General features: G+C 41.6%; 1 protein-coding gene and 1 long non-coding RNA gene across 4 annotated transcripts in view; one reads left to right on the top strand and one right to left on the bottom strand.

Annotated features, from left to right (window-relative positions):
- USP36 (ubiquitin specific peptidase 36) overlaps positions 1-16,679 on the bottom strand; it is a 698,649-nt gene that overhangs the window by 626,171 nt on the left and 55,799 nt on the right. For all 3 annotated transcript variants that reach the window (XM_085617464.1, XM_085617466.1, XM_085617465.1), the window contains 2 exons: positions 5,609-5,870; positions 5,272-5,493 (listed from right to left, as the gene is read on the bottom strand). In XM_085617464.1, coding sequence (XP_085473590.1) covers positions 5,272-5,493; positions 5,609-5,861 — 475 coding nt within the window. In that variant the 5' untranslated portion in view covers positions 5,862-5,870. The remainder of the gene's footprint in view (positions 1-5,271; positions 5,494-5,608; positions 5,871-16,679) is intronic.
- The window catches only part of LOC146810458 (uncharacterized), a 115,533-nt gene that overhangs the window by 56,878 nt on the left and 41,976 nt on the right, over positions 1-16,679 (top strand). The gene's annotated exons all lie outside the window — the stretch shown is intronic.

The following is a 16,679-nucleotide window of genomic DNA, read 5'->3' as shown; positions in this document are numbered from 1 at the left end:
ACCGAACGAAAAAAGTACGCGGTAAGGGACAGAGCGAGGGAGGCTACTGGCATGGCATAGCAGAAGGGAAGAGGCAGCCAGGTGGGTGAAGAAGTTGTAAGGATCGGGCAGCTCTAGGATAAGAATGGACGAGGGGATAGCAGAGAGGTTTGCACAATACTACAGAGACCTCTACAGCCTGCGGTCCCCTAACTCGGAGGGGGAAATCGAGACCTTCTTGGGACAGCTGGCATTCCCGCAACATGCACCCAAGAATAGGACTAGCCTGGATCAGGACCTCACCTTAGAGCAACTGTCAGAGGCACTGGGGTTGATGCAACCAGGGAAAGCCCCAGGACCAAACAGTATCCCGGTAGAATTCTATCCCTTCAGACCTACGCACAGCGATAATCGCAGTACTGCTCAAGGCTGGGAAACCGAGCATCAGCTGCTCTAGGTACAGGCCGATCTCTCTTCCAAACACAGAGGTAAAGATCCTTGCCGAAGCGCTAGCATTCAGACTGGCAAAAGTCATTCAGGGTGGTTCATGGGGATCAAACTAGGTTCATACAAAGCAGAACAGCGAGACAAAATCTTAGACGCCTGAAATGCTAGTTAGACCACATACGCAATACTTGTAATTATGTCTATGGAGGCCAGAATGGGAGCGTTTTGCCTATGGGTGAGCCTCCTATGTCATAACCCAGTGGCAAGAGTTAAGGTGAAAGTCACCTTCACAATGGAATTTAGATTGGAGAGAGGCACTAGTCAGGGGTGCCCCCTCTATCTGCTTATTTGCGTTTTACCTAGAGCCCATGGCCTGCTAGCTGAGGCTCAGAGATGATGTAATGGGCTTCCCGGAGGTCTTGGGGGAGTCGGAGAATATCTCCATTCATGTGGACGACATATTGTATCTTACTGATCTGGTGGTATCCATCCCGCAAGTCCTATCAGTGTTTCGTAACTTTGAGAAATTACGCACGTACAAAATTAACTGGGATAAATCGGTGCTATATCAACTGGGCACATGGACCACGGATTTAGTGATCCCAGCTCTGATGGTGACCACCATAGAGGGTCTACGCTACCTGGGAATCGACGTTAGGCCCCATCAATGGGAGTCACACAGTGGTGGGGGAACAACAGGAAAGAGTTAGGTTCCCCAGATCACACCGCCCCAATACAAATATAATGCCCTGATGACGATTATACATGATTGCCTTGAGAAAAAAGTGTGTTTTGTTTGGCTTTGTTGTCTTTGTACAAGGAGAAAACTAATAAAAAGATAAAAAAAATAGGCTGCAGTTTACAAAGTCGGAAGCAAATTGAAAACTTCATGATACTTGTACGACCCAGAGCACCCCACAACATCCATGCCCACAGGAACTAGATAACAGATAAATGCACACATTCAGATAGAGCAGCAACATCTACTGATACAATACACATATTCATGCAGAATACATGCAGATCCAGAGAAAGTCGAAAAATAATTGTTCTCCTCTGCAGACTAAATCAAACTTAAGGTGAAAAGGTGGAACGTTAATGATCAGATAAACACTGCCCTCTTGTGATTACATTTAACAGTACAATGCTGTTTGCCAGCTCATTCTATTCTTTCCTTCTTTGGTGTAATCATGTATGGGCATCACTGCAGTACACTACTATTCATCTCTCTAGCACAATCAAACAATGCACGTAGTTCATGGCTTGCATCTGGGGTACCTGTCCCAACTTATCCTTTTAACAAATTATTAGCTGGTGTGATAGTTCAAGTGATCTAACAAAGATAAAGAACTCTTGTGATGCACCTAAGTTGAGACCCAAGACAAAAACGTGCCCATCGTAAATGGGGTTACCTGGAAAACCTATTTGCACTGCAGTCTGCGATCATCAGGGTTTCTACTCAAAACTGGCATTTAGGATGGGTACAGCTGCACTTATTTTAGTTTTCACTCCTTCAATAGACAGAAATGCTGCCACCAATTCTAACCTAGTTCACTGGGACTATCAAACCAATAACCTATGTATACATTTCCTTCAAAATAATGCTCCAAATGCAAGACATTAACAGGGTGAAGGATATAAAAAGCTGAGCCTCTGCTAAATGCAGGACTTTCTACCAACAAACTGACACATGCAGACAAGTATTACAGCAATTGCCTGTCTTCGAAATGGTCTCAGAGTTGATATAATTAAATTTCTGCAAGAGCCATTACCCCAAATGAAAATGACAAGTATCACATTAGAAGGGTGAAATAGTTATGATTGAGGGCACTTGCAATTCCCTTCTACTTAAAGACAAAGCTGGCAATCTCCATGTCATCAGGACACCAGTGGCAGGCTTTTATTTAACAATACAAGTTCTTATTTGAGAGGCTGTTTGCATCTATTAAACCAAACTGGAAAACAAATCATCCAATAAGTAAAAGATACTTTCATCAATAAATTACATTTGCCTTACTAGCGCTGCCTTGCTGTGAATCAATTTTATTTGTACTCCTACACGACATCCAGCACAAACCTACTAATGGCTGAAACCTTACACCCGCATAGTAAAAAGCATTGACAAATTGTACCCATGCTGAAAAGAATAAGCAAAAAGTAATCATAAAAAAAAGAAGATATTGCTCATGCTGATGAGCACTGCCCCCCTCAAAGAAACAACAAAAAAGGGGTGGAATAGATAGATGTAGGATTTCATTTTTATACTCCTCTCCCCTGCTACTCCATTGCACAACTCGGTGTTTACTTGCTTCCCCACGTCCCACGCTTGTTCCACCATTGCTAATTTACCCCTCTCCACTGTGTTTGCTTACACAATGGAGAGGGGCAAATCAACAGTGGTGGGGCAGGTGGGAAGAGGAGTACAAAAACGAAATCCTAGAGGACTACGGAGGTGCTTGAAAATGAACGTGGTAGAGGGGAGGGAAACAGGGAGGCAGGGATCTGAGGGAGAAGCAGATGACTGTGCATAGACTAAGAAAGCACATGCACTCATGAAGTGCTTACATAAAAAGAAAAATTAGATTACTGATGCAGCGCTGTGGAGGATACAAGTTATTCAGTCAAAAGGATGTTAATGAAAACTATGCTTCAGAGGAGGGGCAGACACAAGTAAACAATCAAAAAGAAAGCAAGTAAATCAGATTGTCCTCTCCAAGTACTAGTACTGTACACAAAAGGTCTTCAACAGAAAGTTAAATGCCTTCTGTAGGTGAAACTTAAATGTCTCTCCAGTAACCTTTTTGGCAAGTGGCTAGGCCCCTCCTCCCCTTGTATATGTGCAAGTAAATGACACCAGACATGCCGCAACATTTTAAATCAGAAATCATAAAGCTGCATTTTTAGCAGCAACTCTCTGCTCTACATGGGAATATTTCAGGAGTGGGTCCCTTGCTCATTATGCTACAGGATACAAGCTATACCTCACTGACGAGCACGAAATTGGTCTGGGGGTGCTTGTGTTCCCTTATTGAGGGAGGTGGGGTCTTTCTTACATATATGGATGGACTGTTCTCTATGAGGAGCTGGGTCAGTACTGGTTTGCACAAGAAGGGTCTCTTTTAAGAGCAGCACTGTGGCTAAAAAAGGATAGGTTAGAGTGCTACACAGTACACTCGATCGTGCTTTAGACTATTTGCAAGCATTCCTCCCATCACCTTTTTTGCCGGTCCGGAGGCACGGTAGTAGCCGGACAATGCAAGTCTGTGTGCAGCCAAAAAATGACTATATTCTGGCAGGAGTCAGTCGTAAAGAAGTCAGTTTCTTAGACTTTCTGTTTCTAGTGTCTGCTCATCCAGGAGTGTGTATAATTGGTGGTAGCTAATTTAACAAAATGGCTATCATTGCTTTATGAAGACCTGGAAAAAAGTGTCAACATCAATGTTGTTTTTTTAAAGTACTTTAGTATCTCAAAAGTGACAGATAACATCTTTGCAGCCAATAGCCTCCTTGATTCGGGTTTTTCTTCAGCCAAAATAATCTTATGAGTCCCAAGTCCTTCATTTGGGTACACACTTGCCACTGATGCATGAAGATATGCTGGAGAATATCCAACATAGTGTCTCTACACAATATAAAACAGACCCACTTAAAATGAGAACACGTTTAAGCATGATATCTTTCTCGAGTGTTACTGATCTCAGAAGGGTCCTGAACCAATGAGATACTCTACGTTGGTGTTCTAAAGTGGCACGGTTAATGAAGAACCTCAATCTGTGGTAAACATTTATCAATATGTTTTGATTGTACTGAGGTTTCATCTATGTAAACAAGTGAAGGCATACTTTAGTGAGTTTTGAGACTTGCAACAGTTTTAATGTCGATGGCCTTGACAGTAACAGAACTCAGAGGCATAAAATGCCAAAGGATTCAACACTGATGCTGCTTGAAAGAGGTGTAGCCGCCAATTAATGCAATAACAAGTGTTTCAATATCTGTGACGAAGAAACGGACTTGTGAGTTTATGCCTTTAAGATCTCTCCTTCTGGAATCCAGAGGGCTCCAAAACTTCTCAGGTGAAAGAACCAGTTTTCCCTTCATCAACTCACATTTTGCATTCTTTTGTTCTCTGAGCAAATAACTTCACCCTCCTAGAGATCGCAAATTGACATTTTCTGCCAACTGGGCTTTATTCTGTTTTAATGTCTGACTAGCACACCATACTCTAATCCTTTTCGAAATCTTTCAAGTTTTTTACTGTTAAGAACATCTCTGCAAGCTAAAGGACATTTTTACCTCAACGGGTAAGAGAAAATAAAACCTTAAACCAGTGCAATTTCACTGCAACAAAAGACCCCCATTTGAACATGCTTATTCAATTTCATTTTAATGGTAGGTGGCTTCTTATAAAAGAGACCAAACAAGTTGAGTGGTTACTTAGTAAGATGACAAATACTGTGAGCAATTACAAATTTTTCTGAAGAGATTTTTTTCCCTCTTAAAGTGATTCAAGATCCAACAAATGGGTGGGAAAATTAAATTCTTCATGACTAAAAATGAAAATTCTATGTTAGAAAATAGTAACTTAACGAGAAAACATGAGGAGCTGAAATAATGATGATGTGGGCCAAGGTTGCAACCCTCCACTTACTGCATACCAACCATTTGTTAATACCTCTAAAAGGCTATGCATGAATGAGGGGTGGAAGCAGCAATCAAGAAGCCAAATCTGAAAATAGCTGCAACAAAAGTCTGCCTAGGCTATAACATATACATATTTTAATGTTAAAGTCCTTATCAATGTCCTTCATTAACGTAACAATCTTCATACAAATTATGAGTACTCACAGTTCCGACTATGCTCCTTTGACAACAAAAAGTTGGCAAGTGGTGGGGTGTAGGTCAGGCACTGCACAGTTGAGTTCAAGAAGCAGGTATTTCCTAGGTTGTGAAGCCCAGCGCCAACTCTGGAAATACGCTCCCATTTTGTGGACAGACGCTCTACGGGGAAGAGAACTTTCTGTGGCCTTGGGACACCATCTAGAGAGCCACCAATACCATTATCACTACCTGGGGAAAAACAAAACAGAAAAAGCACAATATCGGTAAATCAGTATAACCCTTTGAGATCAAAGCCCACCAAAAGCAGTTTCCATAAACATAAGGCTATTGCTTTTTGACCTACCTATTCGTTTGATGGGAGTCTGCTGAGAGCAGATATTGGAGTTTGTGCTCTGAGACCTGGGGTTCAGTAACACATACTTGCTTTTCAACGTTTCCAACTGGTATGAAAAGCTCTTGCTAGCAGGCTCAAACTCTATTTTCTGCAGTAGAATCTTCTTAGCGGAAGAGGCCAGGAGCTTGCCCAGCTCCCTCTCTTCCACAGAATTCCTCTGACCTGGCTTCAGGGCCTCTTTCAACTTGTCCACGATTGGCATGGTGCATCACTGCAGGAGTGCAAAGGAACATGGTAAGACCATACTGTTGAGCTACCACTCCTCAAATACACAGACAAGCCTTCAAAAGGCATGGCAAGCAATCAACGGACAACAAACTGCAGCAGTGGAGAAAGAGGGTGTTTTAGCAGTTAAAATGCTCTTAGATTTTAATGTGTCAATGCATCATGATGTCTTAATCGATCAAAACCAGCAATAACAATGAGGGACAGAGTACATCACATAAAAGGGACCTCATTCAGCACCAAAATGAAGAGACTACCATTCTGCCTTTTAGTTTTTTTAAATGACCCATTAAGGTGATCCCATTTCCTTTACTTAGTCAGGTTTGCGAGTTATGTTATTAACAGATCATAATTCGATTGATTATGCACCACCAAAAAAACCACACTAAGGCTTCCACCAGCACCAATGGAGCAGATACTCAATTCTGTAAAAACCAAATTAAGTACAAATCAAAGGTACAGTTCATAGTTATTGGATGATGTGTCAATAAACATACATTTCAACGACCTCAAGTCTCTGCCAACAGCTGTACAAAAGAAACTGAGCATATTTAAACCTAGGAACAAATATCATCAGTTATGGAAGCAGAGAAGAATACAGCAAAACTGGAAATGCAACACACCCTGAGGATTCCGTAAAGCTGAGAACATCAATAAGTTAATATATATTCAATTCAGGTCTCAATCTCCATATTAGCCATAAAATAATGCATATTTTAACATTTTAAACATACTACAAGAAATGAGTACGAAGTTCCTCAGTGGGTCACAGAACACAGTAAGAGCGTTTTATGTGATATCAGGTTGATAGGTTGTCCTCGAAGGAGGAGGGAATTCCTCCTTTTGGAACTAGGGCCCTCACACACCCAGCAAGCTAGGTGTCATGATTCATCATATGGGCCTGCTCCTCATCGGGTCGGCGCTGCAATACCAGACGGGCACCCATAAAGGGGTTCTTTATCCGAGATCTTTTGTTCCTTGCCATTTAGGTGCAGTGAGTGGGAGGGGCCTAGTACGTGTAGATGTAATGGTGAATGTGCAAGATAAAACAGGGGAGGGAATCCTCTAAATAAACTTTATTCTGAAAGGATCACAGCCTGGTTAAAATAAGGATTAGGAGAGGCAACTATCTGGCTATAATGTGTCAAAAAAGCGCTCTACTCCTGGATGGTCGACATGTTTCTCGCCTAGTAGTCAAGAATGATCCGTGGCGATTCCTCAGGACCAAATGGAAAGAAAACCATCTACACCTAATGGTGAGGTGAAAAACTACCTACCACTCAGTGGTCCTACGGCGACTGTACGCGCTGGTTTAGAGGCCAACCTAATGTTTGTAAGAACCATCCCGGTTGCAGCGGTGCGGGGTAGGTCTACCACTGGGCTTCTACTTGGAGCAGACACAATACTACATGTGTCTAGTATCCCACTGTAACTGATTAGGCGCGTTCTTACAAACATTAGTGTTCTGACTCCCTTCGCGGGGTGTTGGATTTTGAGATTCGGAAAGAGATTCACACCTCTCAGGTATGGAGCTGACTATAACCTAGAGGGACTCTTGGCATAAAAACAACACAGAAACACAGAATCCTAACAATCTGTTTACCAATGGTGATCACACCACTTCTGGAAGACTGCACCACTTGGGGCACAGTCTTTGCTGTCATCTATACTAAAACACATGGTGTTCCGTCTATTGCGGTAATACCCGATGTCCTGAAACAAATTCAAAATGAATACGGGGCAGAGCCTGCTCTGAATTTAGGTATGAAATTACTAAAAAACTTCAACCAGGTCTCAACAATATTATCATCTAATATTAAAGGGGAGGCAGCATCAGTGGCGATCCGCCAACGCTTAAGGGAATTTGATGTAACAGATCATCAACAAGAACTACCCAGAATAATAGAAAAATCCTATGAAGAATTAGGCACAGATAGTTTGGGTGGAAAACCAGTTAAACCACAACTGTCTGAAGGTCCTAAGAAGGACTCAATTAAACCCAATCCTACATCTTCTAAAAAGAAGTGGGACAATAACAAACAATATTCAAAAGAGAAACGTTCTCAATTCCGAGGTAGGTCTGCTCAAAAGGAACCCTCTGAAAAGAGGTATAACCTCAGGAATAGGGATAATTTGAAAAAACCTGACAGGTATCAAGATACTGATACACGTTCCTCTCGTACCTTTCAGACATCTTCACAGACATCCGAAAGAAGAGGACGGTCAGATCACAAGGAAGAACGCGTAAAGTCCAAAGACGATCACCACGTTCAGAAAAAACAAACCAAAACCTCAATTCACTCAGGAAAAGGTAGCAGGTCTGAAGATCAGACATGCCGAAAATCCTGAGAACACAACTCAATAACGGAGAATGGGCTCAGACAATACTGGACAGTGCAGCAGAAATAACAATAGCTGGCCAGAACCTGAAGGAACTTCTGGAGATATTGGACTTGAATGAGTACATCACAGTTGAGACTGTAGACACTAGGGTTAGTTCTCCACAAACGTTATATGAAATAACACTCAGTATGGAGGTAGACATACCAAGGAAAGTGAAAGCACTCATTTGGGAGAAGCTTTCATTATACCAGCCTTCTCCAACCATGTTCAATACATTTAAAATATACTTATGCCAGGAAATGGTCAGTAGCCCAGGCTCCAGCATTATACAAAAATCATGTAGGATGGGATGAGGACTCCACTCACCACAAAATCCAATCAAAATGTCAACCTACTGCATAAAGACAGTACCCAAAGAAGCTAAAGAACAGGTCAACTTGAATACCAAGGGGTGATTGAAACATGCACCTCATCGATGAACAATCCTTTGTTTCCGGTTTCCGGTTTCCAAACCAGACAACACATATCGTCTAGTTTTGGATTACAGACACAAACACTTGTTCTAAAACATTTGCAGTGCAAAATGCACACAGTACAGCATTAATGAATAACATTGTGCGTAAAAAATATAAAACCACATTGGATATTTCAAATGGTTTCTTTTGTCAAAACATAGCACCTGAAAGTAGGTACTTGACAGTATTCTCAATAATGAGGACTCAGCATCAATTCTGTCGACTCCCTCAAGGGTTCAAGAACAGCCCGGGGTTATTCCCAGCAAGAGTAACAGAGTTACTACAAATTTATGATGAAGAGGCATTGTCATATGTCGTTGATATCTATCTGACAGACTATGACCTGGATAGGCCCTTAAACAGGGTAAATACCATTATACTGGGCTTTGCCTCTGAGGGCTACAAATTCAATTTTGACAAATCAAGAATTGCCCATCTCAACGTCCTTTTCCTAGGATATGAGCTTTCAAGTGAAGGAAAAAGCCTAGCAGCTAACTTTAGAAAAGTGTGTGCTGCTCCAACCTCCAAAAACGCTGAAACATTTACAGTAGATTCTATGTTTCCTAATTTTTGGAAGAACTTCCACTCTAAATTACGCAGAAAGGGTTAAACCTCTCTACGAATTAATCAAACCTGATATCAAAAACAAAAATTGGCCACAGGAGCACACAGATATCCTGCGTTCACTACAAGCTGACATGTTAGCAACAAATCACTTACTAACACGTGCAAATACACGCAATTTAGTGATTTTAATAATTTCGGGTCAATGCGGATTCACATACTTAACTTTTAATGAAGGTGAAAAAGTACCAATTGCATACAAATCACATTTGTATATATAAGCGGAAATGCGATTCACTTCAACAGAAACAATTCTGACAGCAGTTCAAACCACTGTAGCAAAAGAAAGAGCTCTAGCTCAGGGGAAACGCATTGTCGTGACTCCGGTACCAGCCTTAGAGGCAGTTACAAAAGCTAGCATTTCAAATGCAAAAGCTTTACATCCAAGATGGATACAATGGGTTAATTTTCTTGCTGCAACAGATGTTGAATATGTTTTTGATCCTTATTTAAAAACACAAGCATTCCTGTAATATGAACATGAATGTACTCTGCCTATTGAGATTCTCCCTCTTGACCAGTACGAATTTATAATTTATACTGACGGATCAGCACAACCCGCTACGGAAAGTAAGCAAGCTTTCACTGCAGCGTGCGCAATCGTTAAAGGTCGCATGCGCGATGGTAAATTCCGACCAATGGTCACTAAAACACAATCTCTAGGAGATTGTGCAGCTCAGCGAGCTGAACTACAAGCATTCAAATTGGCACTTGAAAATACAGATAACGAATTCCCCACACTTGTAGTGTGCGATTCTTTTTACTGTGTTTAATCATAAAATGAATATTTACAGAATTGGCTTCAAAATGGTTTCAAAGATGCAAAAGGTGGCACAATCAAGCATAAAACGCTTTGGGAACAAGTAGTTCAGTTGCAAAACAGACTACAAAACACTCATGTGATACACACGCGGAGTCATCAACGTGATGGCGTTCACGTTGCAGGGAATTCATTGGCTGACTAAGCCGCGAAGGGGGCTGTGCAAACTGCTTCCATAGCTGCGATCACTCGTTCAAAAACGAAAATAGACAGTGAAATAATGCTGGCTGTCAATGCTTCAAGCAAAGGCAGTGGTGCAGCGTTACCTAAAATGTTTCCACTCAAATACTCCTATATAATTGATGTGAACAACGTTCCGTTTGCTCGAATCCCTGGAGTGGGGGATGGGGTAATTCCAAACAAGGAACGTAGATTAGGACTGATCCTAGCAGCACATGAAGGGATAGCCTCTGCCCATGTAGGTGTTTCTGCCCCAGTATCGTTATTAAAACAGAGATATTGGTGGCCCGGAATTAGGAAACAGACCAAGAACTATGTTTTGGAATGTGAAATATGCCAACAGATGAAAGTCTCTACAGTGAAACGTCCTGCGCAGACACCCCTGTTAATTTCAGATAAACCATTAGCTTGTGTTTACCTGGATCACTGCGGTCCCTTACAGAGGGATGGTAACTATAAATATATCATGGATGTGGCCTCAGCGCTCGGCTGACACTCGAACTGTTATAAAAGATTTGCGAGTCTTTATCGGCACATACGCAATTGGCACACTACATTCTGACCAGGGCCCTGCGTTTAGCTCTCGGGCTTACAAAGAAGCCATGGCCAGTTTGGGTGTTGCATTGAGGTACTCCACTCCATTCCATCCTGAGGGAAATTTGGTTGTGGAAAGGAAAAACCGGGGCATAAAGCGGTCTATAACAGCGAGTGTATTAGGTTTGGGTGATGGGTCAAACATCTTTATGAGGTCCAATGCTCATTAAACAATTTGCCAGGAAGTTCTCTTGTGGGGGGGGGGGGGGGGTCACTCCATATGAGGTCCTATTTGGGACAAGGATGTAGGTTGCTGATCTCGAATGTAAAGGCACAGTGGTGGAAAATAAACCATTTGATATCAAAGATCTTTTGGCTGTTTTACAGGACTTAAATGAACTAAGATCCAAACAAAGCAGCGTGTTCCTGAAGCCAACCACCACTGGGAAAAATCCAGCCGTCCCAGCAAGGCCTGTCTCAATCCCAAAGCTTGGGGATCTAGTCAGAGAGAAGATCGCGGACAAGAAGGAATTTGGGCCTTCTTACAGACAACCAGTACCTGTCCTAGCCATTCACGGAACAAGAATAGTACTTCTGCCACCACTTGCTGGTAAAAAGGAGAAATGATTTGTGTCCATCGACCTCATCAAACCACACAATGTGGCCAATACCAAGCAGTAGGCCATGTGGACTCCGACCAAGTAGCAGACGCCCTCCTCTAGCTACTATCCAAGAGGTTCAGACTGAAAGACTCATCACCATCGAGAATTCAGCAGTAAGAAACTATGCTATGGAACTCATTACTCTTGAAACCCAAATAACAGTTCGTCCTGATACACCTGTCTACACCAACGTAACACGTGCCAGCGATTTCAACGAATCCTGATGCAATTTCAACCATTGACACAACTGCCTCTGGCTATTTCATTAACTTCGATACGTTTTCGGAGGATCCAAGCGAACCGGAACTGACGCCAGCCAAAAGTACTTTCAATGAACGAACACAAGAAATTTTTCCTCTCCTGAAAAAGACTTATCTGGTTTCACCATGGATTATTTCTGGAATACTTTTCTTTCTGCTTTGGCTAGCTTTAGTAATGCCTGAGCATGCTGATAAATGGAAGATATATATTTAGTTGGACACAGAAAGTAAAAATGTGAACTTACTTTTGAAACCACACAAATCATCCCATCGTGAAGCGAAGAGACTTGTCAGCAGTGAACATCACAGTCGTTCCTATACAAGATTGTATCGTTTGGGACAAAACGGATTATGATATTCGGCCCGTCTGAACTTTTCAAGATTCCACACTTATTTAAAATCTCATTAAGTGACTTTATTACCTCCAGTACCTATTCTGATGATTGTGACTTTGAGACTGTTAATAACATGATGCCTGATCTAGAAAGGTCTGCTGCATTCTCCAACCACGAATACTAAGAAAGTTCAACAGACTATGAACAGCTTTATTGTTATAACCATTATGGTAATCATTTCTTGCATAAATCTGCAACACCTAGAAATGTATTTATGTATAACCAATGGGAACATTGTCCTACACCACCAAAGAGTAGCTCAAAAACATTTGCAATGAAGTTTCCATATTTTTCAGGGTACAATACATCCAATCCAGAAACGTTCTACTTTAAAAATGTGAACAAAACAGGAACGAAAAATATCTTAACCAATACAAAACAGATTTATTCTGCAGCCTTTATTGCCCAACTGTCTCGACAGGGTTTCGACTTTTGGAAAAACACAATTGACACATTCTGTCTGGGGTACAAAAGATTGGCAAGTGCAGGGGATAGAAGCTTTGTTTAGAGCCTGCATCATCCCACAGCAAATAATGTTTTTGAATGACACTGTCCAACAAAGGTCTTGCCTTGGGTTAGCCAAGATCAAAGACATGAACACACCGTCCATACCTACACCTGCAAGTAATAGCACAGGGGGAGGTCGACATACATACAATTTTACAATTCAACAGATCAGATCCTGAATGGGAAAAATGATTGCTCTGGCCCACAGACACTAACATCTGTCAAGAAAGATTCCTGAACAGAATACAGGGTTTTAAAATCAATAGGCCAGACCCATGTTATGTTCAAAGACAACATCCAGGGGCAGTAACAACATACAGTGTAGGAAAATTATGCCTTGATTGGCTACAGAAATCTACACTAGAGGATGTGAAACACACTTATCTTTAAGTAAAGAAGACCCAAACCTCAGGGATTTCTTGCTAGGTCCAAGATAACAGCGTCAAAAACGTTTCATATATGCCGGCATCTATGCTGCTTATAATTAAATATAGAGGGTTACCCAAGCAGACACGGCAGAAAGAATACGAGAAATTGATCGTATTAATTTAGAGAAATCTCTCGCTGTGGTAGACAATGGGTTAACGACTCATCTAGGATTTATTCACTGGGCAACTTTGTATCCTCTGCTATAGACATTGTGGAGCATGATTTGGTCCTGCTGCGACAAGGCCAGTCTCAATTACGTTCTATACTGTTATTAGGCTGGACGCTACAAAACTTGCATGCAGGCTATGTGCCTTGGCGTTTCCTCAACACGTCTTCTCTGTTTTCTGAATACAATCTCACTGATAAACAAAGGGGAGACAAGTATACAGTGCTGAGCATTGAAAAACTGGAAAAATTGCTATTTACGGTAGCAGAAAAACCGGCTACAGAATGGATCATTCATGGCAAAATTACTCTGCCTGTTACAACTTTCCATTTTCAGTATTGCCTCAAACACATGCCAGCAGGCAAATATGAAAGCTTGGGTAAAAAATACATCAGGACATCCTGGGATTTACCTTACACACACAGATGTTGGGAGTGCGGGCGTGAAGTGTTTCTTAGCGGTACACACTGTGAAAATGCACTGAGCGGTTCACTCATAAGTCGGGATATTAGTTTACACGGAGCCTGTAGCGGTTCCACTGCAAATTTATCCTGCCACCTGAAAGGTTCACCGGCCGCTGTGATTAATCCAACGTTTGGACAACTTTCAAATGGGAGTTACCTCATGTTGAATGATCAGAGCTGTTGTGGCATGTTACCGGGTATCCCATATCTAGTGACGGTTAGTTCCAGGGTCACTTGCTGTATGCAACTCTTGTTTCCCCCAAATAGACACAGTCAGGGAGTCGCCTTATGGCCTTCACTGAACATCTCTTCTATACGAATTGATACTTTGAGAAGAATAAAAGCCATTCTTTTACAACAAACCGTGCCTTTGACCTCGGCCAAAGAAACCTATGATCTACAAATTGCAAGGACTTCGGCTGAGATACAGGCTCTGTTACATACAAATTGCCCTACACATTTCACAGAAATTTTGGGACGAATCTTAAACATGTCTGATACGAGTGGTATTGTTCATGTATTTAAGACGGTATGTTCAGGACTGTTAACACCTTTTCAAGCAGTCCTCGGAATCATTCCAAACTTCATGCACTCGGTGTTTGGTGGTCTGCCGTTAATTCTAGCACTCGTTGCAGGAATCCTGTTTTTATTCCTACTGCTACGCTATGGCAAGCCTATCCACCTGCGTCACTCCCGGCACCTTGGAGAAAGCTCTCCTGGAAAGGAAGTGTCGTGAGTGCATAGTACAGCTATTGGGTTTACCTCGTCTACGAGAACTAAATACTACATGGTTTCTGTCATTCAGACAAATCTGGCAAGATTGCATCTTACCTGTTCTACGCTGCCTGCTTTGCGGTCAAGAATGCATGCTAGACATCTGTCTCACAGCCCCATCAGTCATGCCAACGGATATCGATACTCTGCTGGACCCGATAACGGCCCATGCTCTGTGTTGTTCCCAGAGACTACCAATCCTGATGACAGCATTCATTGAGATCTCACAGACGCAACATGCTACTGCTGAGGTACGAGATGGATCAACAGGCACACAGGTAACATCGGTAACGAACACTGCTACTGACAATGCGTCACATCTATGGGCAGTTAGTCTTCTAAACCAGGTAATCTACCTATCACCGACATGGGTAGAAGATTTTTTGTCTACAGGAATAGAAGATGTCAGGTTTTCACCAGCATCTTGCACTGACTTTTGATTTGGCTCACAGTGTACCGGATAATTTATGAATCTGGCCTTAATTTTTTCAAAACAAGACAACATTTTGAACCTTTTTCAGATAATTGACTTTTTCTTTTATGGCTCAAAAAAACTCTGCTTACAGTAGAACTGTTCATAGAGAACAAACTTCTTTAAACACTTCCAGGGACACATTGTCACCTTTTCTTCGCATTTATGGAATCATGACATGAAAAGGCTCCGAACTATTTTTTTTTTTTCTTTCTGTAAAACTGGACCATTTCATTACATATGTGTATATATTTCTGTTCATTCGCTTAGCATTCACTGTAAATATATGCTTATAATGAAACATTGCTTTAATATGTACAGCACCTTTGCATTTTATGTCTAGCAAAGTTTTTAACAAAGACTTCTTTTAGTATGCTTTTACAAATGTTTTTAGTGAACATGCGATACTCGATTTTATGTGTTTAGCATGTTTAGCATTTAGTAATATCGATCATTTGTCAATGGAGTGGGTGTTGTGTTTCAATTTAGATGCCCATACATAGGTTTCCCTGAATCATGTCCTTATATAGGCACAATTCGCATTGCCCTTATTTAGGCATAGAATCACAGTCCTGATTTAGGCTTTAGCCATGCTATCCAAATACAGGCATGGTCACCTACATCCGTCCATCCCGTCACAACGAGTTCTTAGAAACCAGACCCTTAAGCCTTTGGGACTTTCCCTAGCGCTAGGATTATTGATTTCTCCAAGAACTCATCTATTATGCATGAACTACTATTCCTTAGGGGTTCATTCATGAGGTCTTCCTCTGCTCGACTTTACGTCAATGCTAACATTCCTAAGCACCTTCCAGGTATAAATATACCTTCCCTTACCATGGCAAACCACGGCTCGGCACAGCTCAGCTCGATACGGCTCGCCGCGGCAAATTCGGAAGGAATTTGAGTTCCCGCCTGATGCACTGACCAGACGCTGTCATCCCTGCTCGCAGAGAATACAGCTTCCAGTGTTCTGACTCCCTTCGCGGGGTGACGGAGTTTGAGATTCGGAAAGAGATTCATACCTCTCTCATTCTAAGGTATGGCGCTGACTAGAACCTAGAGGGACTCTTGGCATATAAACTTAGTATATACCATACTACAGAAAACAGCACCTACTTCTTACTTTGAACTACACTTAGGTTAGGTACACTGGGGTAGAACTAGTTAGAAGCATCAGACGAGTATTCACTTTTTAGCCTGTGTTATTTATGTATGTATATATGAATATATGTCATAGCTAAAAGACAATGCTATTGCAGTATTATTTCTTCTTACTGCTTACGCTGTGCGTATTATATCTTGCAAACTGTCTAATGATTGTAAAAGCTCATATCTCTTACACGAGAAACAAGACTGTTCAATAAATCCTTTTATTGAAACGCCCGTCTATCTAATTCTGTGCAACTCTGGAGAAACTAAGCATGCGCAATTGACTGAGTGAAACTGTCATCTATTGTTTCCACGATTCTGAGACACGTTCCGATTCTAAGGGAAACAAAGTCGTCATGTTTATGCATTGTCAGAAACTACTCCCTTCTTGTTTGAGAAGTTTCTAGTTACCTCCGAGTTAGCTAGCACATAAATTAATTAAGTTTAATGTACTCGATAGAGGCATACTGACCTTAGTACTATGCAAAAACTAAGGTG

Source organism: Triturus cristatus, chromosome 7 (genome assembly GCF_964204655.1).
Source record: "Triturus cristatus chromosome 7, aTriCri1.1, whole genome shotgun sequence".
NCBI lineage: Eukaryota > Metazoa > Chordata > Amphibia > Caudata > Salamandridae > Triturus > Triturus cristatus.
Note: the sequence above shows the minus strand (reverse complement) of the source record. Positions and strands in the feature narration are given on the sequence as shown.